This window comes from Colias croceus, chromosome 23 (genome assembly GCF_905220415.1).
Source record: "Colias croceus chromosome 23, ilColCroc2.1".
NCBI lineage: Eukaryota > Metazoa > Arthropoda > Insecta > Lepidoptera > Pieridae > Colias > Colias croceus.
The window spans coordinates 3,688,955-3,702,417 of NC_059559.1; the positions used below are offsets into that span (position 1 = coordinate 3,688,955).

Genomic DNA, 13,463 nt, shown 5'->3' on the forward strand with positions numbered 1-13,463 from the left:
AGCCGGGTATGGAGTTCGTTCTCACGTATTACGACGAGCCTGCGGTTGGCGGAATGCCGGGTGGTGTAGCCGCGTGGGCTTCTAGTCGAGCGGCACCAGATTATCTGGGCAAGATGAGGGGTGCAGCCAGGGGGTATAGACAATGGGTGATGCAAAGGGGTAAAGAGGTAAGAAAGATATTATAGGTAAAAAAATTACCAATAGAACATTCGATCTCCAAAAAATGGGACTACATACAGTGGGTTCAGAGGTGAGTAGGAATAGACTTTGTAGATACTGATGAAGGCTCTTCCTATGTAAATACTGTTTTAAGAACCTCGGTAGATGGTAAAGCATCGCGGCGTTAGCGCCTCGGCAAGATAAATGAATCATCATCATCAGCCCATATATGTTCCCACTGCTGGGACACGGGCCTCCTATGGGGGTACAGGCCATAATCCACCACGCTGGCCAAGTGCGTGTTGGCGGATGACACATGTCGTCGAACTTTTTTTTAAATCTTCGACATGTCGGTTTCCTCACGATGTTTTCCTTCACCGTTCGAGCAGTGGTGATGTTACAACATGCGCAGATAAATTGAAAAATCAATTTATTTCCTGCGCGCTCGCCTGGTCTCGAACCACGGACTTATCGATTCGAAGTCCGAGGTCTCACCACTGAGCCACCACTGCGCTATAAATAAATGAAACTGCAAATTTATCTATCTACAAATGACTTTATTCAAGCGAAATTAATTTCACTTCATTGCAGTGTAGATTTTATACGTTCTTAGTAGATTGACTGCTTTCCGAACCGGTGCATTTTAGATTTAAACGTTCTCTTAGAAGTATAATAAGATGAATAAATGTTTGAGTTTAAGTTTTGAGTTTAAAGTATTATTATATGTAGTTGTTTACTTCTGCACAGGTTCGGGCTAAATAATTTTGCCGTTTTGTATACACTTATTAAGAAGACAATTTCGATTAACCTAAAATTACGTTTTTGTTTTATTATGAAAAAAAATTCGATTATGTTGTTTTTGTAGGACATACCAGATTTCACTCCATTCGGCCCTGACCAAGTCAGCTACGAAGAGAAGACTGAACAGATAAGAGAACAGGATATGGAGGTGAGTTTTTCCTGTCTCACGTTTTCAATTCACATTGTTCCTCTTTCGCGCGAAAACCGTTAAACTTATTTTGACGATATTTTGCAGTGAGGCTTTCATGCTAGAATAGCACATGAGATATAGAAATATGTATTTGCTCTAACCCGCGAAATTTTTAAGATTATGATTATTTAAATTGTTGTTTTTATAATATTTACCATCTGACCCGACGGACATTGTAATGTCTTCGTGCGATTTTCAAACCGGTGAAGTTTAAAGTAAATCATTATTTCATACACATCAAAAAAGGAATTTTAGATTGTCATGACCAACGGATATAGGAATTCATTTTTAAATTTCTAGAGATTCACATTATTTTTAAATAGCAAACATACAATCCCTAAAATATTGATAGTGTTCGCTAAAATACATTATCTTTGCAGTCGTCAAAAGAAGGTCCCGATTTGGAAAATGGCGTCGACAAAAAAGACAAGGGCACACAGACAGAACTGTCCGATGTGCCTTTGGAAAACGATGTCGTTCTCGTCAAGTTCAAGAATAGAGAAGAGAATATAGAAGAGAAAGGAGAGATAGAAGAGAAGGGAGAGAAAGAAGAGAAGAAAGAGAAAGAAGGAGAGAAGGAAGAGACGCAGGAGAAGAAGGCAGAGGTGAGTGTGGGGTAGTCTTGCTCTAAATATAGTCGTTAAACGGAAAAACATGCTTAATTTCAATAGTTTTTTATTGAGCATAATAAGAGAAACAAAAATAAAGATGAAGTTATAATATATAAGTAGCGGTCCGCACCGGCTTCGCCTGTGTTACATATTTCCGCAATAAAAGGTAGTCTATGTTCTTTTTCAGGGTCTAAAGATTGTCTGTGCCAAATTTCATCAAAATCGGTTGAGAGGTTTAAGCGGGAAAGCGTAACAGACAGACAGACAGAGTTACTTTCGCATTTATAATATTAGAAAGCATATCTACATAATCTTGATCAATATCATAACAAAAATAAGATATTTTGGTTATAACTTGCATTTACATTTCTAAAGACGTGACTTTGCGGCTGCGTCGAAAACAATTCTTATTTTATTTTTCAATGGGTGAACTACGGCAAAATGTGGTAAATACCAAATCTTGTTAGAATTGATTGACTGTGGCGCTTCTTCTGCATAATTATTTTGCAATAAATGTTGAATTTGCTTACTATATTCAACCTTCAGCTGTGCATCTTTATCGAATTTTCGCTCCATACTTTTTAATCGGTTTTCAGCCAATGCATAACTCTCTGGTAAGCTGATATCATCCGATTTCCATAATAAACCAACTTCAAAACGGCCATCTTGTAATCTTTTACATGTTTTATTAAGTATTGCGAGTGCTTTCCCTTCGGCATCGTTAGAAGGCCTTCTTGCCTCCACACCAAGTGATTCAATTGAAAAGTGTTCTTTTATCAAATTGTGCATATCGGCGTCTATTTCGTTGATATTTAAATATTAACAATATTTACTTGCCTCGTAATGCTTGTGTCGATACTAGGGATGATCGATATTCGAAAAACATCGATGTTGACATCTATGTCATAATCGAAAGCCCGACATCGATATTCGATATTTATCGAAAACTGAACATCGATGTTGGATATCATCGATGATTTATGCAATAATAACTGACAAAAAAATAAAACACAGTGTAAAAGTTCGGAATTTATTAAGAAAGAGATCAAATGATTACATATTCCAATATTTTTTATCAATTGACTGCAGGAAGAGTAATTTTGATAAAGAAGAACCTTTTAATCTATTTCTTTGTTGATAAAGAGTAGAGCCAGCTTTTGAAAACAGTCTTTCGGATGGCGTTGATGTCGCGATAGTACTCAAATATTTCAGCGATATTATTTTTAATTTCGGGTAAGTGGAACCGATGACATTATTCCAAACTTGGATAGGATCTTGTTTAAGATCAGATACTGTATTTTTCAAAAAGTAGCTTAACTCGGAAGGCATTTCGTGATCATGAGGGGAAGGCGTAGAGTTTTTGACATTTACAAGTTTATATAGAGCAGTGGTGGCTCAGTGGTGAGACCTTAGACTTCGAATCGATAAGTCCGTGGTTCGAGACCAGGCGAGCGCGCAGGAAATAAATTGATTTTTCAATTTATCTGCGCATGTTGTAACATCACCACTGCTCGAACGGTGAAGGAAAACATCGTGAGGAAACCGACATGTCGAAGAATTAGAAAGTTCGACGACATGTGTCATCCGCCAACCCGCACTTGGCCAGCGCGGTGGATTATGGCCTGTACCCTCATAGGAGGCCCGTGTCCCAGCAGTGGGAACGTATATGGGCTGATGATGATGATGATGACAAGTTTATAATGTTCGCTCCACAAATTAAATTCTTCTGTTGGATCTGGCGAACCACTCATAACTTCTTCAATTACTTCTGCTTCCGTTGTAGTAGCTAGTAATTCTTTGACTAATTTGATTGCTTTCGAACATGCTACGCGGTCTTGAAAGTGAATATTTTTGAACCTTGGGTCTAGCAATGTGGATAAAGCAAGTATTTGAACATGTTCCGAGGGTAACAAGCGTTTACTGATTTCAGTCATTATGTTCTGCTTAAGATCCTGACCCATAGAACTGTTTGTTTTAATGTTGCTCATTTTTAAGTTTAGCATTCGTGTTATGGGAATAACTTTGCTGCTGGTAACGTAGTCTTCTCCACAGATTTCTTTAGTAGCAACTTCTATAGGGCGTAAAACTTCAAAAATTTCAGTCAACTCTTCAATACCTTTTGCAGTTATCATTGGAGGAGCCAGAAAGCTTACCAATTCCTCTACAAGATGGCATAACTAACTCATATAGATGAATTTTTGACAAAGGTGATTTTTGTAATAAAGTCTTCAATTGTGTAAAGTTGAAAATGCTTTGATTTTATGTTTCTTTTTTATATTAGTAGAATTTTTTTTTTAAATCTAGGCTCTAAAATTGTCGCAGCAGCCAACAAATGAACTTGTTGAACTCGTTCGAATTTATAAATAATTATATATAGCTAACAGAAAAAATCACAGATCCTTGATAATTGTACAAATTTGAATTAAATCTGTACGTTTAAGGTGCGTCAAAATCTAAAGGAGTCTGTTGTCTGTTTGATAAATGTTTCGCTAAGATTCAAATCAAGATCAGATTCGTTTGTTTGAACGTAATCAGTATAGTACTATATTATTTTTATCTACTTCTTCCAGAGTGCCATACGATAAATGACACTTTGCGCCATCAAAGATAAGCAGACATTTACCGGGTACTTTATGTTGTGCCAAATGTAATGTAGCTGTAAGCTGCTCGTCGTGCTGCCTTTGTCCCTGTTCCTAGTGGCAAATTTGACGTTAATTTTGATCTTTGCCTATCCTCTTTAAAAACAATCATTTATACCGATCATTCATTATTTTGCAACTCTTTCTTATAAAGAGACTACTGAGGCTCATTAAATTTTCCATTACTTCAGTAGTGTTTTTGACAACGGAATCATGTAAATAATGTTTAACAGCAAGCAGCATTCTTGTCCAATATTTAATCTGTGTATCCTATTAGGAAGTGTGGCTTCGTTATATTTTTTGAATCATTTACACATTTGCATAAGTTTTTTGATGGATATGTTAATATGCTTCATTTTGCATCCACTCTAAAAGATACATTATTATTAGGCTTCGTATTGAATTTTCCATTACTTCAATGTAGTGTTTTTGACAACGGAATCGTGTAAAATCACAGTTTCTGTTTAACAGCAAACAACATTCTTGTCCAATATTTACTTTGTGTATCCTATTAGAAAGTGTGGCTTCAAGCTTTGTGTGGATTAATTTACACATTTGCATAATTTTTTTGACGGATATGTCAATGTTTTTTTTTTTATTTTGCTACTATATACTCAATCCATCAAGGGATTATGAGATATATGATATATTCATATATCTCATAATCCCTTTTTAATATCTTTCGATGAATGTTACCTGGTACAATAAAATAATTTGTCTAATTGTTCTACAGCAAATGCAGTTTTACCAATGACTTCTCTTCTCTTCTTCTTCATCTTTAGAACTGCTGCCATCGTATTACTTAAAGGGGAAGCTGCATACTTCACTTTCATTTTTATTTTGGAATTTGGGTTCACGACTCCATGCCATAATTTTAAGAACTGCTGCCATCGTATTACTTAAGCGTGTGCTGTATACTTCACTTTCATTTTTATTTTGAAATTTGGGTTCACGACTCCATGTCATAATTTTAAGATCTGCTGCCATCGTGTTACTTAAAGGGGAAGCTGCATACTTCACTTTCATTTTAATTTTGAAATTTGGGTTCACGACTAATGGAGTTAAATTATTTATTTATTTTTATTTTTATTTTTTATTTTGAATTTCCAACAAAGAATACATAGTTTGAAAACTCTTTATTCTAAATTTGCTTACGACAGTAAAATCATTTATGTATCTTTACTTACAGGAAATTACAACGATCATATTACAAATATATATGAACGGATGACAATATTATTTGAAGACATTATAGTGTAATAAGAAAAAGAAAAGATTGTATCACTTATTATAATAAATTTCTCATAACTTACATGAACTTTTATAAATGTATACAGAGAAAATATGACTAAATGACTAGGTATGTCTTGCTGAAAATACATTTAAATGATTTTGAAAAGTCGTATTTACTAATATGTATTACTAAAACTAATACTAGGTTAGAACTTTGCTGCGATAACGTTGTATTCATGGGTAAGTCTAACCATTGGGGAATGTTTCCCTAAGTTTGTACGAAATGGAGGAGTTCTGAGTATAGCGCAGGGATAACGAGGGATCCTGGCGGGGACATTGATATTCTACTCAATAGTTCAGGAGAAACAATGCTGTGATTGAGTATTTTAAATAAGAAGACAACATCCAACACTGTACGACGAGATTTTAAACTCATTATCCTGAAATAATTGAGCCTGTCCAGGTAACTTGTGCAAGATTTAGCAATTCCAGCTTTGAATGCCAAACGTCGAACCAGTAATTTTTGTAGACGCTCGATACGATTTATATGCGTTTGATAGGTTGGGTTCCAGATTGTACATCAATACTCGAGACGACTACGAACAAAGCTGTTGTATAGCAAAAGTGTTGTCTTTGAAGTCTTTAGAGCACCGTAGAATGAAGCCAAGCGATCGATATGCTGCAGCCGATATGTTGTCGTAATGAGATGTAAAGCGTAATTGTGAATCAAGGTAAACTCCAAGATCTCGAACTACCTTAATTTAAATTAAAAAATAACTTCTATTTCTCTCCTCAGCTTTTTTCATATGACTCCATTGGCCAAATTTGTCATTAAATTTAATTTACCCAGCTTGATATAAATTGTTTCTGTGGGAATTGAATGAGTGAGGTTTGTCATATTATAATATTTTTTCTCTCTGTCATGAAATAATTTTTTGTTTCCGACTTGCTGCATATTGTAAACTGATAACAAATTGTATGGTACATCCGCACTGTAGAGTGCATTCTCGATTTTCCCTTTTACTCCCGTATTGCTTGTCACTGTGATGGATCCTATTTTGGTTGCCGTGATCTAGGCTCCATTCTTTGAAGTATAAATTTTGATGGGTGTTTTGAGCTCACCAAAGGAGAAGGAGCCAGGTCTTCTCGATTTATTAGATGGTCAGAGGCAGCTGAATCCACTAGGAAGGATATATTTTCACTTTCTTCATTTGGTAACTGAAATTTACCAGCCAGCCATCAATGCAAAACTGTCTTCAATCATTGGCTCAGCTTGAATTGTTTAAATTGTCCTTAATCTTTCTGTATTTGGTTTGTACTTTAAACTTTTAACGACATTCATTTTTATAATGCCCCTTCCTACCGCAATGGTGACACCTAATATGCTTCTTTTATTTACATACTTTGGTTTGACGATACCGCGCTGATTTTTCCAAGGTTTTCTAAACTGTCTATGACTACGTTTGCTGTCATCAAATTTCTGATCCACATGAAGAATCTTTTTCCTTGTATCAAGATTTTATTTATTTATTTATTTATTTTTGGTAATCCAACAGCTTTTCATGTAATAAATATCCCAAAGGGATTTTCCAACGTTCGTTCAGGCAAACAAGCATAAAAACATAAGCCTGTGAGGCTTTCATACCACTTGTGCCTGTGCCAACATCTACATTTCCCAGACCTCCTTTAATATTTTGTGGTCTGATCGCTATTTCATCGGCAATCAGTCCACATATTAACGTTTTGTCCGAGTTTTGGGACTTTGATTTTAAAAGTTTAAAGGATTCATCCGTAAAACCCGGTGATTCATCGATGCTGCTATACCAATTATACAACGTTTTTGGGTGTGGAAGACACGTATCAAAAGTATTACGAACGTATGTATATGCTCGAAGACTGCTAGTGCAACGTAAGACAGAATTTTCTGTCGGTTTTTTATATTTTTTTGTTTTTCTTTACCATATTATTGAATAAATCGGCTTCAAAAACATTTTCAGACAATAAATTAGATACATCATTACTAGTGAATCTATTTTTTTTTAGTTCACTTAAAATTCCTTTGAGCGATTTATTCCTCTTTTGGAGACGCCGGGTCTTTTAGTTTTAAAGTTTTTATAACTTTTCTTTGTTTGAGATTTAGTAATGTGCTTTTCTTTAACTTTTTTCGAAGGAGAGCCTTACGAGGAGTGTCGAATATGTAATCGAATTCGTCGTCTGATGGTCGTCTAAAATTCCCGCGTGACGTACTCTGTAAAATAAAAATTCTTATAAGTTCAGATAACAATATTAACCATTACCAATATTAACCATTCTGGGTGCAAAAAGAAAATTACCAATTTAAAGATGAATAGTTAAATTTTATATACCCAAATTCAACACTTTTAATTACTTACAGGTTGCGATGAACTTAGTTACTAAATTTCTATTTGAAGTTTCAGGAACTTCTTCTTACTTGTCTTTACACACACAAATGTCTTTACAAATGTCTAGCAGCATTTATACTAAAAAAAAAGTCAGTTATGTAAGTTTACTACAAAAATTAAATAGCTTTACAACACTAAGGGCGGCCGTACACGGACCGCTTCAAGCAGTTGAGACCGACCGCATGAAGCCGCGACCGCGCGGTGAACTATAGGCATTCATTCACCGCCGTACACGTGACGGCTCGAGCCGTCGTGACCGCTTCAAGCCGTCAACTGCATGATGAAATTCCATCGTGCCGTTGACGGCTCGCGAGCGGTCGTGAGGCATACACTGACTGCTCGAGCCGTTGACTGCGCTAGAGCCGTCGACGGCTTCCTCTCCCCCTGAAAATCAATGACGCGACTAGTCAAAAAATCAACGGCTCGAGCGGTTGGTAGCGACGGCTCGAGCAGTCAAGAACCGACGGCTCGAGCCGTCAACGACCGACCGCTCGAGCCGTCCGTGTACGTCGCTCAGCCGTTAACTGCTCGAGCGGTCCGTGTACGGCCGCCCTTAATTGAATACAAAAATATTTTGATAGTAATGTTGTTTAACAACGACATAACTACACTCACCGATAGCCCATGAAGAGGTGAAACCTCATCCACATTATGTTCAAATTGATCATCTGTGCCTGTGCATGAAATATGTAAATCCTGAAATAAATAACTTTATTATCATTTGCTTCATTAATTTTTATTTGTATCGTGTCACAAAATCTAAAAACATCTTAGTTTTAGTTTAAATAAGTACTAAATAATGCTTTGATTATTATACCTTAACAGGGACAGCATTTCGACGCAATCTACACAATCCACCCGGTGTTATATACTTATCTTCATTTTTAAAATGTTTTGAACATTTTGTATTTTATGGTATATGGTATTTTTGGTTGGCTTCCAATATACTTTTCGTATTTCCTTTTTCAACCAAAACTACATTTTGTTTAAGGACAGTAATGCGACACCCCTTTTTGGTTTCTGTAACCACTAGCACGACCTTAATTGTAGCTGGCAGATTGCCTTGCGACAAAACTCGTAGTGTAACGTCCGGTATTTTATCCCTTGCGAGGTCACGCATTCGATGTAATAGCTGGCAGGGTTTTTGGTCTCCCAACTCCATCTCTCCGATAAATTTTTCAATTCGTCGGTGTTTCGAGTCTTCAAATAAGGTTAAAAGTTTATTTTTCAGTTTTTGGAATCTGTCCGTATCCGGCGGCTTTTCCAAAAAGTCTGTAATTTGCACTATAACATTCTTCGGCAACGTGGTTATGACGAGGTCAAACCTGCTTTCACTTGATAAAACCATACCCGCGGTTCAATCTGGTATGTGTGAAGAAACGGTGATGGCGAAAACTTCCGCCGACGGCATCGTTCCAAGGTTAGGTGTCGTCATATTTCTTCAAATTAATTATATTTTTATGTATTATACATTATTATAATATGTTGATATTCTTTGTCGGGGTCCCCAATGATGAGTAGCGCTTCTTAGTCCGAGGTCTCCAAATAAAAAGCCTTATTTCTTTATACTTTTAATCCTTTTCACAAACGTATGACTTAGGCTAACGGTTAAGCGCTACTGAAAAATATATAATTTATTATAAAGTAAAAAGCGTCAGGGAAACAATGTGGACACATACATATGTACAAAAAGCTTTGATCTGCGAAACTATCCTGGTCAATCTTGTAGTTGTAGATGTTACTATAGATGTATAAAATATAAACAGGTTTCATCTTGGTAATAAATATACATTCGATATTCTTTAATTTTTTGAAGGTATCGCTGGAGCCATAAAATAATGTCTCAAAGGCAAAGAAACCGAAATTCAACCCGAAGAAGTAAATTTTCTAGGTAAAATATTCGAACAACCAAACGTATGACTATACTAACTGGCCTGCAATACATCTAGTTATTGTTCCATTTTTGCTGCTGCATTACTTTGTTTTTAGCTACTAATTCACTTTCAGTCAATTTATACCGATCAATTATTATTTTGCAACTCTTTCTTATGAAAAGACTACTGAGGCTCTAAATTTTCCATTACTTCAGTGTAGTGTTTTTGACAACGGAATCATGTAAAATCACAGTTAATGTTTAACAGCAAGCAGCATTCTTGTCCAATATTTAATTTGTGTATCCTATTAGAAAGTGTGGCTTCGTAATTTTTTTTGCATCATATATTACACATTTCGCATAATTTTTTTGACAGATATGTCAATGTTCTTTTATTTTGCCACCACTCTCTAAAGGATACATAATTATACAAGTTGTCATCCTTAGGGTCTTCTATGGACAAAAACTGTTTGTAGTTAATACAAGTACTTTTATTTAATAATTTTGCAGCTAAATAACCACTAACAGACAACTAGTTGGTCATCAAATGAGTACATATCCAATTCCGTATAACTTAGGCTAACGGTTACGCTACTGAAAAATATATAATTTATTATAAAGTAAAAAAGCGCGAGGGAAAAAATGTGGATACATACATATGTACTTTAAGCTTTGGTCAGCGAAACTGTCCTGTTCAATCTTGTAGTAGTAGATGTAACTATAGATGTATAAAATATAACAATTATAGGTACGTCATCATCTTCCTTGCCTTAGTCCCATTTATTTGGCGTCGGCACATGTAACACTCTTTTTCCATATTTTTCGGTTTTCAGCAGTTAGGCCTTTTGTCAGTACAATACATTTTTTAATGGCCGAAGGTCGAATAATTATAGGTAGGTTATGAAGAAAAAAAAAACATTGTTTTTACATATCATCAGATATAAAATCGTCACTGTCGCTTTCGGTGACATGAATTATAAATCTATCTGAAACATTGTCGATCACGTGGTGGAGATCATACATTTTGTCTTCTTCTTTAATTGTATGAGACACGCAGCTACTCCATATTTCAGCAGTTATGCGCACAAAGCTGTCTTTGTAAGCAGCGATTCTAGTTTCCTGGAGTGGTTGGGAGCATTATCCATCACAACTACAGAATTAAGTTTTAGTTTTGGCAAGACCAATTCTTAAAGGAATCGGCATTCATTTCTTGATGATAATCTTCTTTTTTTGTCTTCAAATATTAATATTCTGTCTGCTATGGATCCTTCTTCCCCGCCTGTTATTCCTGCCGATAATTGTTAATTTGCCCTTACCTGAAGACAATTTTAAGCCAGCTAAACCATCTAGCAAGGCCTGGCCAGATAACACTGTTCCTTCAAGATAGTGAAAAATATCAATCAATTTAATGTAAAGAAAACAGAAAATTTTAATTACCTTCTTTGATCCAGGTTTCATCTTGTAATAAATATACCTTCGATAAGAAACCGAAATTCAACCCGAAGAGAGGTAAATTTTCTAGGTAAAATCTTTTGGACGACCAAACAGTATGACTATACTAACTGGCCTGCAATACATCTAGTTATCGTTCCATTCTTTGCTGTTGCATTACTTTGTTTTTAGCTGCTAATTCACTTTCAGTCAACTTATACCGATCATTTCTTATTTTGCAACTCTTATAAAAAGACTACTGAGGCTCATATTAAATTTTCCATTACTTCAGTGTAGTGTTTTTGGACAACGGAATCATGTAAAATCACAGTTAATGCTTAACAGCAAACAGCATTCTTGTCCAATATTTAATCTGTGTATCCAATTTGGAAGTGTGCCTTCGTAATATTTTTTGAATCATTTATTACATATTTGCATAATTTTTTTGACGGATATGTCAATGTTCTTTTATTTTGCCACCACTCTCTAAAGGACACATAATTATATAAGTTGTCATCCTTAGGAGTTAGGACCATCAATGGACAAAAACTGTTTGTAGTTAATACAAGTACTTTTATTTAATAATTTTGCAGCTAAATAACCACTAACAGACAACTGGTTGGTCTTCAAATGAGTACATATCTGTGGAGGAAGGAAGGTGGAATTCCTCCGTCGAAAAAGGGAGGATCCTCGACCAGTCAACTTGACTGGCCGGCCGTGAAGGCCGTGAATCTGGTAAAATTTCCCGTGCATCTGTTCTTAAATTAAGGACGTTTTGCCCTGAACTACGCGCCAACTCAAGGATCTCAAGGTTAAGATGAGTAGACATGGCGTGAGTGAACATTGATAGAGGCAAACGTTCATGTAGGCGTGGGTCTATGCCACGCATTTTCTCGTAGGTCTCGTTCACTAAAGGGATGAATCCAGAATAGTCAAAGTTCTGGCAGTAAACGTCTTGCGCGGGAATCAGAGAGGAATGCGGTCCTATGTCATATAGGGGCTCATCTCTCATTGGATCTTCGACAGTGTCGGGAACGACCGTTACTTCAGTACCAGGTTTTGATGGTTTAGCTGGTTTTCTGAAAGTCGATGACCTAGCCGTCGGCTTGCGGTTTCTAGCACGCGATGGATCAAAGGGCGCTGGTTCATAGGCCCAATCTTGGCGCATTTGGCGCTCGTTAAAATGTTCATACGCACGTTGCGCGTCGCGTGTAGCTCGGCGGTTACCGCCGGAATACAGGCTTCTGCCACGTGGATTTCCACTTTGATTATTTATCATCTCAAATATGAGGAATTTCTATTGTCTTAAAAACTGATTTGTTGTTGCGAGTTGGTAAACATTTTTCAAAATTTCGGTTGAAGTCGAAGGTCACTAAATACGTTGCCAGGTTGTCGCGTTTTCGGGCGTTGTTGTTTGTCGGGCGTAGTTGTTTGTCGGGGTCACCACTGTGGAGGAAGGAAGGTGGAATTCCTCCATCGAAAAAGGGAGGATCCTCGACCAGTCAACTTGACTGGCCGGCCGTGAAGGCCCCAATGGATGATGTCGGAAAGTTGTATATATAGCTCTGTAGCGAAACATTTCGCTTGCGCGATTCAGAGCGAGGTGTCGCTACAATATCCAATTCGTATTCCTCTATTGTAGGATCTACGAGAAGTGACAACACAGGGTCGAAGTGCCATTAGAATAATATCCAATTTCAATTTCCACTATATTTGTCTTGTTTTCGATTTAAAAGATTAAATGATTTAACAAGTTCATTCTAATCGCCTCCACAATTGGTACCGCGGCTATGTGGACTTGGTAAACCACTTATTATATTATATAATTTTAACGCCGCGGTAAAATGTGAGCATGTCGGATTTTTATTTGTTATGCTGTGCTGTCCAATGTTGCCGAACAAATTTTTCAATTGAGTCCTGGTTTCATTGTCTTAAATTTAAATATTGAAACCCACTTTTATTCAAAATATTCCAAAAGAGCTTAAAGATATTCGAAACCTTTCATTCAACGAACATTCTTAGATTCTTGAAATGTTATTGCATTTATAAACTTTAGGGTTTGCATTACTTTTAAATAATAATAATTCCATGCAACATAATTTG

The 13,463-nt window shown here is 36.3% G+C and overlaps 1 protein-coding gene across 1 annotated transcript in view; it reads left to right on the top strand.

The window, feature by feature from the left end:
* LOC123702171 (stAR-related lipid transfer protein 7, mitochondrial-like) overlaps nucleotides 1-13,463 on the top strand; it is a 47,372-nt gene that overhangs the window by 19,543 nt on the left and 14,366 nt on the right. The window contains exons 7-9 of the mRNA XM_045649846.1: nucleotides 3-167; nucleotides 1,025-1,108; nucleotides 1,531-1,755. Of these exons, the coding sequence (XP_045505802.1) occupies nucleotides 3-167; nucleotides 1,025-1,108; nucleotides 1,531-1,755 (474 nt within the window). The remainder of the gene's footprint in view (nucleotides 1-2; nucleotides 168-1,024; nucleotides 1,109-1,530; nucleotides 1,756-13,463) is intronic.